Here is an 18,398-nt window from a genome sequence, read left to right on the forward strand (position 1 = left end):
CTATCATTGTATAAATAATTAAATAATATATTCCTCGAACTTGCACAACCATCGATTTCCCCTGAACAAAGAGGTTTGTCGCGTTTCGCGAACGAATCGCGACGTAGAAAAATTATGACAGATTCAAAAGATGTTTTATTTGAGCCGTATTAGTCACGGTATTAAATAAAATGTAAATTCCATCTACATGCCTAATTAACTACGCGAACAATGTTAATCTGACATCGAGCGCGCGTAAGCCTGTAATACAAATAACACTGGAGTTAACAATAAGGGTTAGTCGTGCTGGTTATAATGGCTTCAGTATTACTAGTTGAATGACTGTGCTATAATATATTCTTTACAAGTTAGCCCTTGACTACAATCTCACCTGATGGTAAGTGATAATACAAAATAAAATGGAAACGGGCTAACTTGGTGGAGGAGGATGAAAATCTACACCCCTTTCGATTTCTACACGACATCGCACCGAACGCTAAATCGCACGGCGGTACGTCTTTGCTGGTCGGATGGCACGGACGAACTAGCCACAGCCGAAGCCTCCCATGCAATATTGTCAATCAAAATTTTGGGGTGGACCATCCCTATTATCATTTGGGGTATGTAAAAGGGTTATGAAAAGGGGGCCGATTCTCAGACCTACCCGATCTGCACACAAAATTTTATTAAAGTCGGTCCAGCCGTTTCGGAGAAGTTTGGTAACAAAAGCCGCGACACGAGAATTTTACATATTAGAGACTTTTAAACTTACTTTTTAAATTAAATCTATAACAATATTTCGTATTCCCATCCACGACTCTAACCTAGTTCTTCGACTTCCAGGCCCACCGACCAACAATGCATAATAAATGTTGTACGCTATATTATTAATGTAATTCTTTGTGCCATTCAGAATAATCATCAGCTAAGCATAAAGCGTTCACAATGATTGAGGCGAGCTATTATTTTATTGGGGCAATTCCCCAGCATCAAACCGCAGTCAAATAAGAACAAACATGAGTAATGTGAATCTATAAAAGTAAATTATTATTATAACTGATAATAAAGTGCTGTCGGTGGATTATCTGTGCTGATAATAAATGGTCCCGGAGTCGGTTCACAGCGAGCAGCGAGCGATAATTCCATCCCGCCGGATTGGCAGTTAAGGCGAGGCGTTGAATTTATAAAAGTCAAAAACTCGTAAATCCTACGTGGCGGCCTCTCGCCCGCCCCGTAAAATAAAACTTAATCACTGTTGACATTTGATGAACACCTGGCCTCACTGGGAACACCATTAAATAATTCGAATTGAATGCACTAATTAAATATGCTCCCTTTAACATTAAGCCGTCACGTAGCTGTTTTCGAGAGATTAATTTGTGAGATTGACTTATGACGATTTCGCGCGTCTCGCCTCTCGTAACGCGTTATTTATGGCAACTCGCATTATTCAAATTTGATGAGATGTAATTACTCAAAACAACCATAAATCACCCGTTTTATATCGTGTCGTCCAGCCGGTTTAGACGACGACCTATTGAGGACGGCCATCGACACTAATGAAGTCATTTATTAGTGTTTTACGTTATTTTACGAGAAAATGATGGCGGTTTTGTGTATATCAATTATTTTTTTGTTTGGAACAAATGATGCTCCAAGATAGACATAACGTCTCTCTATTCAATTTGTTAAAGCCCATGCTCATTGACATCACAAAGTAAAGTATTACAGAAAATACTAATGAAAGATTTCGAATATTCAAGACAATAATCGAGCTATTGACGAAGTAAACGGTAATAGTTAAATGTTATTTATTGTGATGGAACAACAGCCTTAGTAATAGAATAAGCTCAACTTAGTTATCAAGAAACACACAACAGAAATAGTTGAGTAGCGAAGCTAATTTTCGCTGCAAAGGCGCAACGAGAAAAGAGCCATAAAAGCTATAATTCATTTTCGTTATGCCGTGTACGGTGATAATTTCACATTGAATCCCCAGAGCGAGGCTTCGCTGTGACAATTCAGAACTACGTCGCTCATATATCACTCATTGTGAGTGGCACAAAGCGCGGGGCTACCACTCGCTACCAGCCACCTCTCCGAGCACCCATTCACGTAACGGACAAAGACGTTTGTTTTCAAACTCAGCGAAAAAACACCGAAAATAATTTCTTTTCAAAAAGCAACCTCCGTACGCCCATAAATAATACGTCTCAATCGCGAATCGTTTTGTAAAAATAATGCCACACTGACATTTATTAGGCAGATATAAAATTCACTTCGTCCTTTTTCAATCACAAATCGCCTTACTTAAAAACAATTCAAACTCCACAAAACACAAAACGCTTATCTAATTGAGCATTAAATATTTCGTCGAAGACATTTTATATCCGTTTTATTTTCGGTGCGGATCGTTTTATACCTTTTATCCACCCACGACGATGGAATCTCGGGGGCTAAGAGACGAAACCTTCAAAACAGGAAATATTTTGAGAGAGGTCGTTTTATTGGGCGCGTTACCTGCCATTAGAAGCTGCGATAGGTGTAAACGGGCTTCCGTAGCGTGCGTTCCGGCCGCGCAAACCTCGCCGCGGGGCGCCGCGTCCGCGCAGCGGGGCTCCGGCCCATATATTTTTCTATTCTCGGGTCAACAATGACCCGTTCTATAAAGATAGCACTATTGTGCCGTTGTCATCGTCCGTGTTAATGCGATCCTTGAGGTTTACACCACAATGAAATGAAGATGTCGCGTCAATCGTCAATGGCGTGTCGACGTGTATATTAGTAATTATAGCCGCCCCGGCCGGGGGGGCTTTGTCCGGCGAAACTGTAATTATGGCGAGCAAACCCTATTCAAAGATTTCGGTGCTCGACTTGGAGCGATTCGAAATCATATTTACGATTTTTTTTTTCTTAATGAGTTGCGTTGTATGGAGCTCCCGCCGCGATCGCTCGTCCGTTTTTATGCGTTCCTCAAATGAACGTAATTGCAATGTATTAAAAAAGTTTATCGGCAGATATTTGCAGCCGGCCTGTAATATAGGCCCGCGAGATTCGCCCGCCCTGCTTGCCCTTAATAAAGTAATATGCTCTAAATGCACACGCATATAACATAAATTATGTACGAGTATTGAGTTTTGCTCTTTTTGCCGAGCGAAATTATTGCGACGGCGCGGTGGTCCGCCGTGCAATATCTGGCTTTTAATTTAGAAAAACGCTACATGCGCTTTGCGATAGTTCGCGTTGAAACGGAGATCAATATTTATACTTGCTCTAGGCGTTTCTGTTCACGATTGTCAGTGTATAATTATTTTATTGCCCCGATCATGTTCACGTGGGGATGGAGAAAAAAACAGCATCTGAGTAATTGCTGGTCTCGCATTAATGAACTTTATCGTCTTAATTGGTTCTGTCTCAGCAATTTACATTATTCTACTTACATAAATAAGACGGAGCTAATCGCTTGGCTCTAAAACTATTCTCTTTGATTTAGTGAATGAACAGGTCCATTCAAGTGGTAACTTGTCCGAGCCCGCCGGCCGGCGACGACGAAAACCTGATTTTTATACGAAACTTAATGTAATGTAAACATTTAAATCTGATTGCTATTTGTTACCAGTTTCTACCGATTAATGAAAACTAGATTGTCGTATAGCGGACGAAATTCATTAAACTTCTAATTTTGTGTCAGTTTATAATTTGTGCAGAACCATGATGGAAATTTATTTATGCGCCTGAATGTTATACTTACTTAATTAAATTTATTTATAACAAATTCAATCTTTCAATCCTGCCAATCCTACAGTAAGATTTGGCATAATTAAAAATTTATCTGCATGTATTAATATGTAGAATCCAACTTCCTCAGTGTGGAAACTCATGTCATTTTCTATTTAACTATATCTATGTATAAATCTTCCTCTTCAATAAGTCTATTGATGAGACTGCATAAATATGCATTGCAGTTCAGTAAGTAAAAACGGGAAGCGACTTAATTTGAAACACTAAGTAAGTTAAGATAAAAGGTATTATTATTAAGTAGAAGGCGTTTCTTTAAAGAAGTTCATTAAAAATATTGAGTAAATTGTCAAATTTGTCGAATATCACTCGAATTTCTCAGTAATTTAAAAACCTAACGAAATTTGCTCAATTTGCATCAACAACCTTCGCTCGACCTCATAAGTCGACTCGATTGTTTGAAAATCGTTCCAATTTATGATGTAACTAATGATTTTGCCAAATTCGGACGGGTTCCAAATATTCGTTATTCGAGTCTTTGTAGGTATTTAATTAACAGCTAAAAATAATAGCGAACAATAAATAATGTAATTGACATACTTTTTTTGTTATATAAGCAATAGCAATGCAAACACGCCTGATGGTAAGTTCAAACTTTAAAGTATTTTAATATTATTTAATACTAGCGGACGCCCCCGACTTCGTCCGCGTGGAATTAGTTTTTCACGAATACCTCGAACCAAGGATTTTCCGGGATGAAAAGTAGCCTATATGTTAATCCAGAGTAAAATATAATTCCATTCCAAATTTCAGCCAAATCGCTTTAGTAGCATCTGCGCAAAGGACAAACAAACAAACTTACACACACAAACTTTCGCATTTATATATTAGCGTGAGGTTTGATAGTGTGATTTATACCAATCGTTTGAAATATACAGTTCCATAAAATATTTTTCTGTTTTTTGGCAACATTCCCCATCAAAAATAAGTCTTTACTTTGTATCTTGTCCCTTTAATTTGGAAATGAATAGGTAAATGGGATTAATACAATTTATTATGTTTTAGATATAAGATTATATTTATTTTTAAGTTCAAATTTTTAATAATTAATTTTCATATTCACATTTTTTTCACATTTAATTTTTTAATTTTTTTTACTATTTCATATTTCACGCAGTTAATTACGATTCGGATACTCAACAAAGGTACAAAAAGAAAGCCGTGCGCCCAAACGTTGTAAGTTTAACCTTTTAAGAGAGCTATATTTCAACTGTGACTTCGACAGAGAAGTGTGAGTTAATAGAGACATCATTTACGGAGTGCGTTTGCGTTTTTCATTAACGCAAGAAGCGGGGGGTCAATAACCGTGGCGCACGGCACGTACATACCAACGACTCCAGATATCGTCGTATTTCAAATGAGATCGAATTAGACCAAGATATCGAGCTTTTAATTTCAAAGATAACCCCAAAGATGCGTGACCCCTGGAGCAAAGCTGTTTCTATTTCGATCCAAAGTTGCGTTTGCATCAAATCGCATTTGTTTTGGTTATAAACATACAAAAAAAACGAGATACTTTCGATTTACAATGCGACCTCTTTTTTGCTAATAGCGAAAAATGTGAAGAGCGGACCAGATGTTCGCAGTTCGCAGGCTCATAATAAGGCATATCGCGCACAAAGCATCGAAATCGGACACCGGAGATAGGGCAGCCCTGATTTGAGGTACAAAATTAATTTGTACACCCGTGAAACTCAAGTGCGATTCACTCTCGACCTTGCCACTCTCCGAATAGAGTCCTCACCACTTTAGCGACGTCAAGAGCAGGCGAACGCAGCCTTGTTATAACATTTTAATTTTCGTAAGTGCACCTTTTATAAATTTAATCTCGCCTCTTTATTATAGCCTTCCTACCCACTTCATCAAACTGGCCAACTATATGCACCATACTTTCTCTACAACGGGGCTTTTAGTCATAGTTGCGTATTTGCTGATTTTTATCTCCCTAATGCTGTCGATAGTATCAACTTCATTCACGTCAAATGGGATCGATACTAACGCCTATTGTGGTTCGATATTTTTAAAAATAGAACATTGTTTACTTATTCCATTAAGAAGCATCGGAGCGAAATTAAGTCTGCATCGAAAAGTTTCAATTCCAAATTCAAAACATCCAATCGATATGAAACACTGTCCGGATGAAATATAAATCGTTTATCGTGAGGCATTCGGAATGATTTCATAATGGAATAAATAAAGGGCCATCGACAAACGGGATTCGGAACGTCACTCGGTCTCATGTAATTGATCCAGGATGTTTTATCTTGATGAGCCCTTTATATGTGCCCCCGGCGAGCTACCCTCCCGGTGAACGAGATAACATCTCTTAAAAGGGTTGCCAACCAAAGATATCACTTAATTTGTAGCCACTCTTTGTTAACTGGGATTAGGGACTTGTAGACTGTAGTCAAAAAAGCGAACCTTTTTGTATCTTTTAAAAATTTCATTATTGAAAGGAAAATTTCGATCGTGTTTTTTAAAATACGCTTAAACATCTCAATGCGTCTTAATCTGTTTCCGTGGTATTCTCGATGGGTATTTAGAGATTATCTCCTAAAGTTCTTTTTGGTGTTTTGTCTTTTTTTTGTTTGGGACAAAATTGAGACAAACGAATGACGCGTGTTCTCATATTCGATATATAAGCTTCTTGTTTTTTTTTTCATTGCAAAAAGGATAATCGTGGCTCAGGCATTAACTTGTCAGTCTTTATCAAAATTTATTCTTAATTAAATCCATAATAAACAATTTATAAAACTAAAATTTTATGTTTATTGTGGCCATACGCTCTGCAGTAGGTAAAGGCAACACGCAATATTCTGAATACATTATTATCAAATTAAAAGCATCTTATACTGGAATTCTTTTGACTACATCATTAAAATCTGTTGTTTTTGTTCATTTTTATGTCATTGAGATAAACAATCTCTATTCTCAATAATATCTTCATATTAAAATGTAATATTATTATCGTGTACTTAATTTATGAACCTTCTGTTAAGGCCCTTCAAATGTACGTAAATCGTGTACATAATGTTATGGTTACTTAAGCGTTAATTCGTTACGCAACAAACAGTCCTACAACACAGGAGGCTAATAATGTTGCAGTGTACTGCGTATGGCGAAACCTAACTTAGCTTTCATTGTATAGGGTCCTGGGGGTCCTGCTATTGTACTTATTATATTGATTTAAACCTAACCTATTGTCAGTCAGTCCGCAATGGTGTAGCGAGGTGGGCCTTAGATACAAATCCTTATAGCAGGAGGACTGTATCGTGGGCTATTAGAAACATGCTAAACATAATATTGATACCTAATGGTTTTTAATTTTAATTCTTACCTCTGTCAACAATTTTTCCAAATAGATTCTTCCCTCGCAAAAAATTTCTTGTAGAACAGTTCCATCTCCTGTATTTGAACTGATGCTGGCATTCGGCCACAGCCATGCTGGCTCCCTTGGATATTGCTGCGAGAACCCCAGGGTTCTCCCTCGCTAGCCTTCTCTGTTTCCTTCTCAAGGTGGCGTGAACAGCCGGGTCCATGTATAGGACACTTGGAGACAAGGGTGATAAGTTATTTGGTTCGCCTGCCTTTGCTATGCCCCTGTAACAAATAATATTAAAATATTACTATCTACTAAATATTGTCCTTACTTTGGAAGAACCAAGTCACTGGCATAGATCAATGAGTCGAGAAGAAGTGACAATATGCAAGGCACGAGTTGATAGACGTTGGGGTTTCAAGGTGCTGGAAATTCGACAGCGTATTGGAAAGTGCTGTGTTGATCAACCCCCTATTAGCTGGACTGACAACATCTAGCTGCTGGATGCTGGCGGCTCGAGACCGTAGTGTTTGGAAAACCATGCAAGAGACCTATGTCCAGCAGTGGACGTCCATCGACTTTTAATGAATACATTACTAAGCTCTAATTTAACGTTTCCGACGTATCATCAAGTGCGAATATTTTGCAAATAAAACATGAAATTTCCAGTCATGTAAAACAAAAGTTCACAACTGCTGTTAAACGCGAAGGTGTCAAAAATAAGTAACAAAATACGGTCGCCAAACAATAAGCCAGATAAGAAGTGCCTTTCAGTGTCTACATTTGTTAAATTTACTTTTGTCACCATCGCGAAAGACAATGCCAAACACCACCAAGCAGATCCTGAGAACTTGGTAAAAAATAAAGCAAACAATCCCGAACGCCACTTAAGGGAATGGGTGCAACTCGAAATGAAATGCTCATTTGGGAAGGTAAAGACAACAAACAATTGACGTCCGAACTGTCAATCCGCAGACGTTTAGATAAATATTTGCGTCGCGCATTAATCCTCAAGGGCTGAGCGAGTAAACACGAAGACCGATCGACATCTCGTCCTATTGACTCGGCCTCGGCCTAATGTGTGCACATTGACGGAAAACGAGCTCTCTGGAATCCACTAAAACCACGTACATTGCTCCTTAAATACTTCCAATTTGACAATCTTTGTCTTAAACCAGGAGATGGATATTTCGCAGCATACTCACATCCTTGTAGTAGTCGAAATGTGACACATAATGAAAGGTTAGTCCACAAAAAAAAAATGCTGTGCGCGCTGGAAATCGTATTACTTCTCTATTTATCTTTCTTTGTAGTCAAGTGTTACGTAAATATGAGCCCGTTCGTCGGAAATTCACATTTCCTTCGAGAATTCGTGCGTGCTCTTAAAACTATGATATGTTTTGAGTTAACATACCTCGAGTGTGGAAGACATTGACGAAGGTAATTTAGTGTCATTTTTTACGCACCGTTGAAGAAATTTTGTGTTATAATATTAATTATAAAAAGAAAATTGAACTAGTTAACTATGTTTTAGTTCTTTCTAAAACCTCGTTAACTTATAAGTTGACACAATCTTTCTTGATATGAACCATTTAATTTCTTGATTGATTGAGTACCTACTCTTGTAAATACAATAAAACCATAAGGTGAAAATTTTCATAATAATCAAAGGTATCTGATGGTTTTAAGTTAAAGACCGGCTGCTCAGTAATTGCGTTTCTGACAGGTCGTGATCGAACAGGCGATGTTACATTAAGAGAGAGACAAAAAACCGAGGCAATTGTAATTCAATATATTCGTTCCATTCGCACAACCTGTCTGAAAAGCAATCTCTGAGCGGCCGGACATTTATAAACCTTTAACTTTGTTGATATTGTTAATTCTATATGGAACAAAAGGACGTCCATATTTGTCCGTCCGCTAAGTTCCTACACTTGTCACTGTTGGAAACCAAATATGAGACACGAGGGAGAAAATAATGAATAGCTTTCACGAGCAAGCGTTATGTTTGGACAACGATAAAGACTGTGTGAATGTGTCAAAATAACAAATATTGTCCCTCTCTACTCCGAGTTGCTATTCGTCTACGTTTACTCTGAGCGTGTACATACACCTTAACTACAGTTCACGTTGATTTTACTTCTTACTATGAAGCAAGTACGAATTAATGTAAAAGATTTGATGGTAGGGTTAGAATTAAAATTTCCATCCCAATGATACCATGGGAATATTAAATTATTCAAAATTATTATCATCATCATCATCACAACCGAGTCCACTGCTGGCTATAGGCCTTTCTTTAGGAATTTCACTACGGTACTGTCGCCATTGCAGCACCTTGGAACCCAAACGTCCATCAGATCGAACCATGTGCCCCAACCATCACATCAGCTTTGGACTCATTGAGCTATGTCGGTGAGTGTGGTTATACTTCTTCCTCATTTCTATCACGTATACTCCAACTAGCTGACACCGCGTAGTTTCACCCGCGTGGTTCTCGTTTCCGTAGGAAAACGGGGATAATATATAGCCTGTAATCTTCTTCGATAAATGGGCTATCTAACACTGAAAGAATTTTTCAAATCGGACTAGTAGTTCCTGAGATTAGCGCGTTCAACCAATCAAACTCTTCAGCTTTATAATATTAGTATAGATAAGATACGTAAGATACTCCAATCTTCATTACTTCATCGACCACTAGTTGACCCTAGGTCCATATTATGAGGCCGTTAGTCGGCCCAGAAGTGAATTTGATTGCATTGTTCTCCTTTGACAACAGTACGTACTCAACTCTGATGCAATATTTCGACCACATACTTAGGTATTTTACTTACACTCGCTGTCTAAGGAAGGAAATTGTAAAATGTCTACTCATAAAGCTTTAAATTAAGAAGTTCTATATAATTACTGCACGAGCCTCATATTAAAATCGTTTGCCTGATAATATTTGTTCGGGCATCTGAACGGATAAAGCTAAATGCAGCGGAACGCAAAGTTACATAGCGGTATGTCTTTGCCATAAGCCGCTGCCGAAGCTACGCTTTGACCGATAAAACAAGAGCTTTTTATTGAATTATCCACCTACCATACTTGTTCCTATTGCCCCATAAGGAGTGAACACTTGGTAAACTGTTACTTTTAACTAGGTAAAAGTATTTTTTAATAGATGGGTAAAAAATATAGTTAAAATGCCTATTACCTTCATTTGACGATAGTATTTCTTTGTTATTAGGTATACTTTTTATTCAAATTACAATTTAACAACCGTTACCGAAACCAAATAAGACCTAAGTCATACCTTACTAACATGCAATTTTGGGACTTAATTACGTGATAACTTGATAATCCGAAATTGACTATTTTACGGGCGAAGTTGTATTTGATTATTTTTTAGTATTTTTTTTACTTTTAATTTATTTTTTTGTGTTAAAACGAATGTTGCTGGGCAGATTGAGATTTTCTTAATTTGTCCAGGTCTGGCTGGTGGGAGGCTTCGGCCGTGGCTAGTTACCACTCTACAGGCAAAGACGTACCGCCAAGCGATTTAGCGTTCCGGTACGATGCCGTGTAGAAACCGAAAGGGGTGTGGATTTTCATCCTCCTCCTAACAAGTTAGCCCGCTTCCATCTTAGACTGCATCATCACTTACCATCAGGTGAGATTGTAGTCAAGGGCTAACTTGTAAAGAATAAATATAAAAAAAAAAAAAGAATATATTTTTGAAGTATCTTAAAATTATTTTATATCGTGAGTGTTATTCATATTCATTGATTGTGAAACACGGCTCAAACTCACGTGATATTAGGTCGGAGTATGCCCGACTAGTTTCGAACCCATACGGGGCCCTTAGTCATGAGCTGGTTCTTGCAACGCGGCACGATCCAAACTAATCACGATCATGACTAAGGGCCCAGTATGGGTTCGAAACTAGTCGGGCATACTCCGACCTAATATCACGTGAGTTTGAGCCGTGCTTCATAATCAATTAATATCTTAAAATTAGTTAAAAAAACACATTAGTTTTGACAAAAAAATACTTCTCGTATATGTCAATTTCGAGATATCACGTTATTAAAGCAAAGAGGCGAATTAATAAAACAAGGATTAATATAGATACCATTGAAATTGCCTTATATTGGAGCCTCAAGTTGATTGCTCTCACACCTAAATACCTTTCGAGTAATTAAGTTTCTCACATTTAATGAGGTTTTCGGTACCTTTCAACTTTTAATTGGCATTTGCGAACGATATAGGAAATACTAATTACCCATTACTAATTAACAATTATACTTTTATTAGATAATTTACTTAAAGAGTCATGTCATGATTGTGTGTGAATGTAGTTACGGCTTTTACTGCTTTTCCGTTGGGAAAAACTTTTAGTTTTTGTTAATAAAGTTAAAGAACTTGTAATTACGTACATCTTATCTTTTTATTTGTTAACGGACGGAAATAGTTTCAATAACATTTGACGAAACTAATATACGAACATTACCTTGCGGACCATATACTATTAGATTACTAGCAGAGGTCCCATGATTTTACCCGCCCCGTTCCGGTAAAAATACGGGGATAAAATATCGTCTTATGATACTCAGAAATAACGTAGCTTTCTATTGGTAAAAGAATTTTCTAAATCAGTTCAGTAGATCTAGATATTACCTATTACAACCTCACTAACTCATTTTACAGGTTTCTTCTTTAAAAAATCACGGATTTTAACGAAACTTGGTTATTGGGTTATTCTTCATACTCCTGGGCAGGTTATACCTAGTATACTTTTCATCACGCTACTATCAATAGGAGCAGAGCAGTGAAAGGAAATCTTGAGAAAACGGGAGAAATTACTCAATTTTTACAGCGATACTTCTGTAAGGGCTGGATGAAAGAGGTCTAAGGGCGGTCGAAGTCGCGGGCTTCCACTAGTAAAAAATATGAATTTAAGTGTAATGAAATTTTTTCCTCCTTTACTGCCACATAAGCGTAGGTGGCTTCGAGATTCGTCTCGCACTCGCCGCATACAAATAAGGGGTTTAATATTTAATTTGTTGTCGCACGAGGCGTCAAAATATCGTATTTATTGGACCAAGGCTGCGTGAGCTGCGATTTTTTTATATAAAAATATCTTAAAGTTTATTGTAGGTAGCCATGTTATAAATGTATGTAGATTTAGATTCGTTAAGCAGATTTCGTTGTATTTTATTTAGGTATTTGTTTTTTGTCGCCTGAAACATTGGTTCAGATTTATTTTAAAGACTGACTGACTTACGACGTTCATAATACGTAATATCGGTAATCGCGAAAAATTTTCAAGAGTGAAACGAACTGTCTCCCGCACCATGCTATAGCGCACTAACTGTAAGATTTAATTCGGCCAAACTTATAATTTAAAGTACGTTCTACTGTTACCCATATATTTCATGAGCAATGCATATTATATATACGTAATATATACTAAAGGAATAAAATAGTTGAAAATAATGCTATAATTTAGCAATTTCATACAATATTGTATTAGGTATAATAATCTAAGAAAAAGAGAAAAGAGCAGAAAAAAATAACTTTTATATGATCCTAGTGTTCCTATAAGTATCTAAATATGTTTGTGTCAAATAATATTTTTTTTTGCAATTTATATGACAGAGCGGAAAATACACGGTGCGAAATTCGTTTCGAAATAAATTTTTAGGTACCCCCATAACTCAGCTTTGCAACAGAGCTCTTTTAAGGATGGCTAGACCTTATCAGTGGTATCATGACGCCGGCACGCGATTTCCAACGTAATGTAATATGGTGTACGTGCCGTGAATACCAATTAGCCGAGGTGTGGCGATTTTTTTGCGATGTTGTTTGATCGAGGTGTTTCATCTTATGTGTGTTTCGCTTTTAATAGAGATGTTACCTCAGCTGTGCTATTTTTGCAGTTTTTTTTTATCTTTTGACGTAGGTTGCAAGCTATCTATACTAATATTATAAAGTTGAAGAGTTTGTTTGAACGCGCTAATCTCTGGAATTACTGGTCCGATTTGAAAAAATCTTTCAGTGTTTATCGAGGAAGATAGATAGATAGCCCATTTATCGAGGAAGACTATATGGGCTATATATTATCCACGTATATTTACGAGAACGGGAACCACGCGGGTGACACCGCGCGGCGTCAGCTAGTTAATGATAAAATAAGAATAGTTTTATTGTATTAATGGCAGAGAAATATTATATAAGACTAAGCTCATTTAAAAAAAGCATTTTGTCGGAGTAACGCGATGTTAAGATTGGAAAATCACACAAAAATCCATTTAGCCGTTTCTGAGATTGAACGTGAACAGACAAATAAAATGAATTGAACATAGACAAGACAGATAAAATTATAAGTATTAAAATGTATCCCTAGATTCTAAATCCCTAATTCTAAAATAGGTCTAATTTAGGGATTTAGGGAATTTTTGTCAAAATTAATTAAACAACAAAATATTTTTACAGTTCCGACGGCAAATAAAAAATTTCTTTTGTAAAACTTTTGTAATCCGATACTGTAGGAAATTGACTAGCATATCATTTTAGTTAAAAAGCAGAGCCAGGCAGAGCTATGGATGTTAATTATTGAACTTATAAGAAAGCTCGATGTCATTTAGCGTGCAACAGAATGAGCTTTGCAAGGAGTATCACACCCGTAGCTTGAAGAGTCGAGAAGATGATGACATCAAATTTATCGCAGATATTGGTTACAAGTGACTCAGGAGTACTAGTTTTCAGTATAATTTTACTGATTTATTGACTTAGGTTTAAGTTAAAATATTCACCTTTCTGTAACTACTGTAGTGATTCGATTTCTAACAAAAAAAAACCATGTCAAGCTATGACATTTAACAGCTACTAATAACATTATAAGGAATATTCTAATGTTTATATCGTAATTAGTTGATTAAACAAACAACCGGGATATATTTATTTAACGCAATGCGCACGCGCCACAGTATCTCACTCTGATAGTGGCTGATAAGTTGTTTAGTGGTTATAAAAACTTTTAGAACAGGCAACGTTCATAATACAATCGTAAAATGCTGACAGATAATTACGCTTTGCTTTATTTCAAAGTAACTAATGCTCGGTGCGTCAATGGTCAATAAAAAGTGAAGGCTAGACTAACAACAGTCGCGGTGGGTACATTAGGTGCAGTAGACCACCGCGATTGTCGCGATAATTTAATTAGCGCAAGGATGCGACTGTCGCGGGGATTTAAAGCGTTTTAAACAATTTCACATCTTGTCTTAAACTAATAATATTTTATATAAAAATATTTATTTCATATATTCAAAATAGTTAACAGAATCTAGTGTTTATGTTTTTGATTACGTTATACTGGAAACGGCTCAGATCATATTTATCAAATTTTATATTTAGTAAGTATAGCGTTTAAGTGGTATCTATTATATGGGTATAATACACAAACAAATCTATGTCGTTATATCGGACATCTTTGTGGTAGGTACATTTATCTTTAAGTATACTGTCACCTCTAAAATATACAAGATGGCGTTACAATAATCTATCAAAAATACACTAAATGTCGCTTCTAAACTCCAAACCAACAAATTTTATTATATTTTTCTTTTTGCCGCTAATTTTTCATTTTGTACTGTAAAAGCGTTTATTTTTTTTATAACATAATAATATACTGTATATTAGTAATTAATCATTATTAAGGCCCAGCTCTTAATGCGTGGATATTGATGATTGATCGCGGACCTCCGACGGCCTACGATGCTTATCTTGAATATTTATATTATGGAGATTCAGTAAATATTCAATATTGTGAATGTGTACGTATAAACAATATGCTAATAAAGTGTAAAATAATTTAAAACATTTTAAATAGAATATACTAATAGATAAAAAATGTTTCGAGTAAAATTAACAAACGTGAGCTTTCCGTCGGCAAACTTTCCACCTAATAAATGAGTTATTACTTTCATAAATATTTTATATTTCGTTAAAATTTTAAATATATCAATTATATTTATTGCATGTGTATATGGTACGAAATTTAAAAGAAACAAAATTAAAATATATTTAAACTAATTGCATGGTACAAAATTATGGCATATAAAATAAATCTACTTTAAGAATATTAAAGATTGCGCAAAATTTAAGGTTGACAGGTTAATATGTGAAATTTCAAGCATTTTTATATGGACATTAAATTTTCATGTAATTAAAATATACCCTTTTAATATACTGCTGCTATAAAAGCGATAATGACATAAATAAATGAATTAAATATATTTGAGCAATAAATTACTGAGTATGGGGTGTTTATTTGGTTTTCAATTACAGGTCAGCAAATTGTACGAACATGTTTCTTATAAAATTTTTATATTATAATTTTTATTGGCATTATTTAAAATTTAGGTGCAGGTACATAATTTTTTATTTATAATATTTAGTAAATTAAAAATATTTACTGATTAATAAAAGTTAATATTTATTTTATTATTGACAACATTTATACATTTATATTACAGAACATCTAGTTTGAATTTTAATTATGATTTTCTGTTTAGTCTGCTATTTTTAAAATCAGATATTGTTGAATTTAATGATTTCTTTGTTAACGTTTAAATGTTAAGTTATTTTTTAAAAATATAAAAAAAGAATAATTTTTTATATTTTTTAATGTTTGAGTTGTAGTTATAATTTTATTCTAATGGATGTCAAGGTCTATGAAACGGGGATTAGGGTTGTCGCATACCAGGAGCCGGGCGATAGTGTATGCAAATACAGATTTGACTGCCGTCCGTCACACGTACGGAATACAAGACAGGTACTTTCACTATATGTTTCTACAAGTTTTTATGAGAAGCGCCTCTTCATTCTTCCTTATGAAATCATCACAAGAAAGAATGAAGAGGCCATAATTTTGCCACTTTTTATTAAGAATATAATTATTATTAGTAATTTTAATTTTAATATAATTATTATTAGTAATTTTAATTTTAATATAATTATTATTAGTAAATTTAATAGCAAGGAAAAAAGAAAGTACCTACTTTACTTACGTATAGAATAAGTTGTTAATAATGTTGTATTTTTAAACAACTGTGACTATCGTTTTACTATAATCTTAATATGACAATAAATATGATCATATTTGTCAGATCTTTTATATGATCGAGTGTAAGGCAGTCTTACCTATTATATATTATTATACATTATACTTAATACTATACTTACAATAATATATATAGGTATATTACAAAGGGCACAAACTTAAATATTCATTTTTAAATTTTGTTTTATATACCCATATTTCAGCGAATACGTATTTTTAAATCAACATGCCTCACCATCATCACCTTTATAGGGCAATAATTCAAATAATGCTCGTAAGACGCGGGTTTTAGGGCGCATTAACTTTAACAGCACCATTAGCGAACTCGCGCGCGTATGTTTACGCGCTTTTTAATGACATGCTAATCATCTCTTCTCTTTTGCACTGGATGTAAGACCCAACAATGTATAGTTGAACTAAGTCTAGCAATTTTGTTAATGAGAATTTATGCCGTTTTCTATTTTGTTTTTAATTTTTGCTTAGAAATGAATGTGCAAATCGTAGCTAGTGAGTTACGAACTCAAATTTAAGTACAAAGACTTAAAAACTTATAGTATTGGTAGCTATAATAATATATGCTTATAATAGATCTATTTAATAAAAACAAGTTCTTAGTTAAGAAAGGCCGTATCAATCAACGGCTGATAAAATTATCAATTCAAATATTTATATATTTAAATATTGTTTTATAATATCAGGTAGGTACATACCATACACTTAAATACCTAAATAAATAGTTAGGTAGATCTAACATTTGAACTTTTTCAAGCATAGCAACAAAGCAAATCAAACAGATATGGTATTTTGAGTATCTTAATTGTTATTTATTCATATATTACCTACATAGGCACGTATTTAGTTATCTGTTGTTTACGTATTTATTACCGAAAATGCAGCTTACACTTGTAATTTATATTATTTTCTTATAGAAATTTGATAGTTTTCTTGTACTACAAAACAATTTTAATATCTACCTACCAAGATTAATAGGTAACTACAACATACCGTCTACCTACATGCGACAATATTATTGTACAGTTACTACAACAAAAAACAATATACGAGTATAAACGGTTGCCACTTATTTACCAAAGTAATTTGCACTTTATTGTATGAACACAAAGTGTGATTTTAATGTTATCATACCCATCAAAAAAAAATAACTGTCAATGTCATTCATAATTTCAAAATTAGAATCTGACGTTTATGCACTTGTCAGAATTTGTACTTACTTTCATTTGTTATGATTAACCTGTAAATATTTCAATTTAAAGTTAAGTGGAATAAGAATTTTATGTATCTATTTTGTAATTGACATGTGACATTGAATAAAATAACATAATTCACACAACTATGTACCTAACTAAGTTGATTTTTTCCGCTGTTTCCTTATTTTATTGTTGTTTTAAACCACCCATTTTTAACCCAAAAGTAAAATATTTAAATCAATAATTTAGTATTAATGAGTGTTAACGAGACTAAGGAACAGCAACAAAATTTTGTAATATTATGATTTACAAACAAAAAAGTTTTTATTTAAAAACATGCAAAATCACAGGTTAGGTCAACTCACCACCACATGCTGCCTCGGCCTCGCCTCGGCTTGTTGGCCTCGCACCTCATACACAGAAACAGCACAAACAAGCACAACCACTTCATTATGGGCGGACCCGACATGGGGCATGAGCGCAATCGGTCAGCGCGCGTTACAGTCTGACTGCGACGGCCGAGTGGCGAGGCGGAGCTCGTGTGGGTGGGAGGCCTTACCTGCTACGCCTCGACTTTTTTATGCAATTTGATAATGCTTTGTGATTAGTTTGACGCATTATCGATAGCGCCGAGGAGCGCCGGCCCTTGCAGAACAAGGGCTTTAGAACGAGATAACACATTCACTTGCCGCTTATTGTCTATCATGAGAACATTGTCAATGAATTGTACAAAGACGTACCTAATCTAGACATGTCTCTTTTAAATTAAATAGTGTCTATGAGACCCTAGGTCACGTAGGTTCATAAGTATCTAACTGAACTATCATTTGTAATTTTTATATTAATGTTGAGTACGTCTCGAAATTTTTATGCAATTGGATAATGCTTTGTGATTAGATTGACGCATTATCGATAGGGCCGAGGAGCGCCGGCCCTTGCAGAACAAAAGCTTTAGAACGAGATAACACAGTCACTTGCCGCGTAT

General features: G+C 35.2%; 1 protein-coding gene across 1 annotated transcript in view; it reads right to left on the minus strand.

The window, feature by feature from the left end:
- LOC112058530 (protein Wnt-1) overlaps nt 1-17,938 on the minus strand; it is a 29,079-nt gene extending 11,141 nt beyond the window's left edge. The window contains exons 1-2 of the mRNA XM_024099417.2: nt 17,779-17,938; nt 7,115-7,377 (exon numbers count right to left, since the gene is read on the minus strand). Coding sequence (XP_023955185.1) covers nt 7,115-7,377; nt 17,779-17,882 — 367 coding nt within the window. The 5' untranslated portion in view covers nt 17,883-17,938. The remainder of the gene's footprint in view (nt 1-7,114; nt 7,378-17,778) is intronic.
- Nucleotides 17,939-18,398: the final 460 nt, after the last annotated feature.

The sequence above is a fragment of the Bicyclus anynana genome, chromosome 3 (genome assembly GCF_947172395.1).
Source record: "Bicyclus anynana chromosome 3, ilBicAnyn1.1, whole genome shotgun sequence".
NCBI lineage: Eukaryota > Metazoa > Arthropoda > Insecta > Lepidoptera > Nymphalidae > Bicyclus > Bicyclus anynana.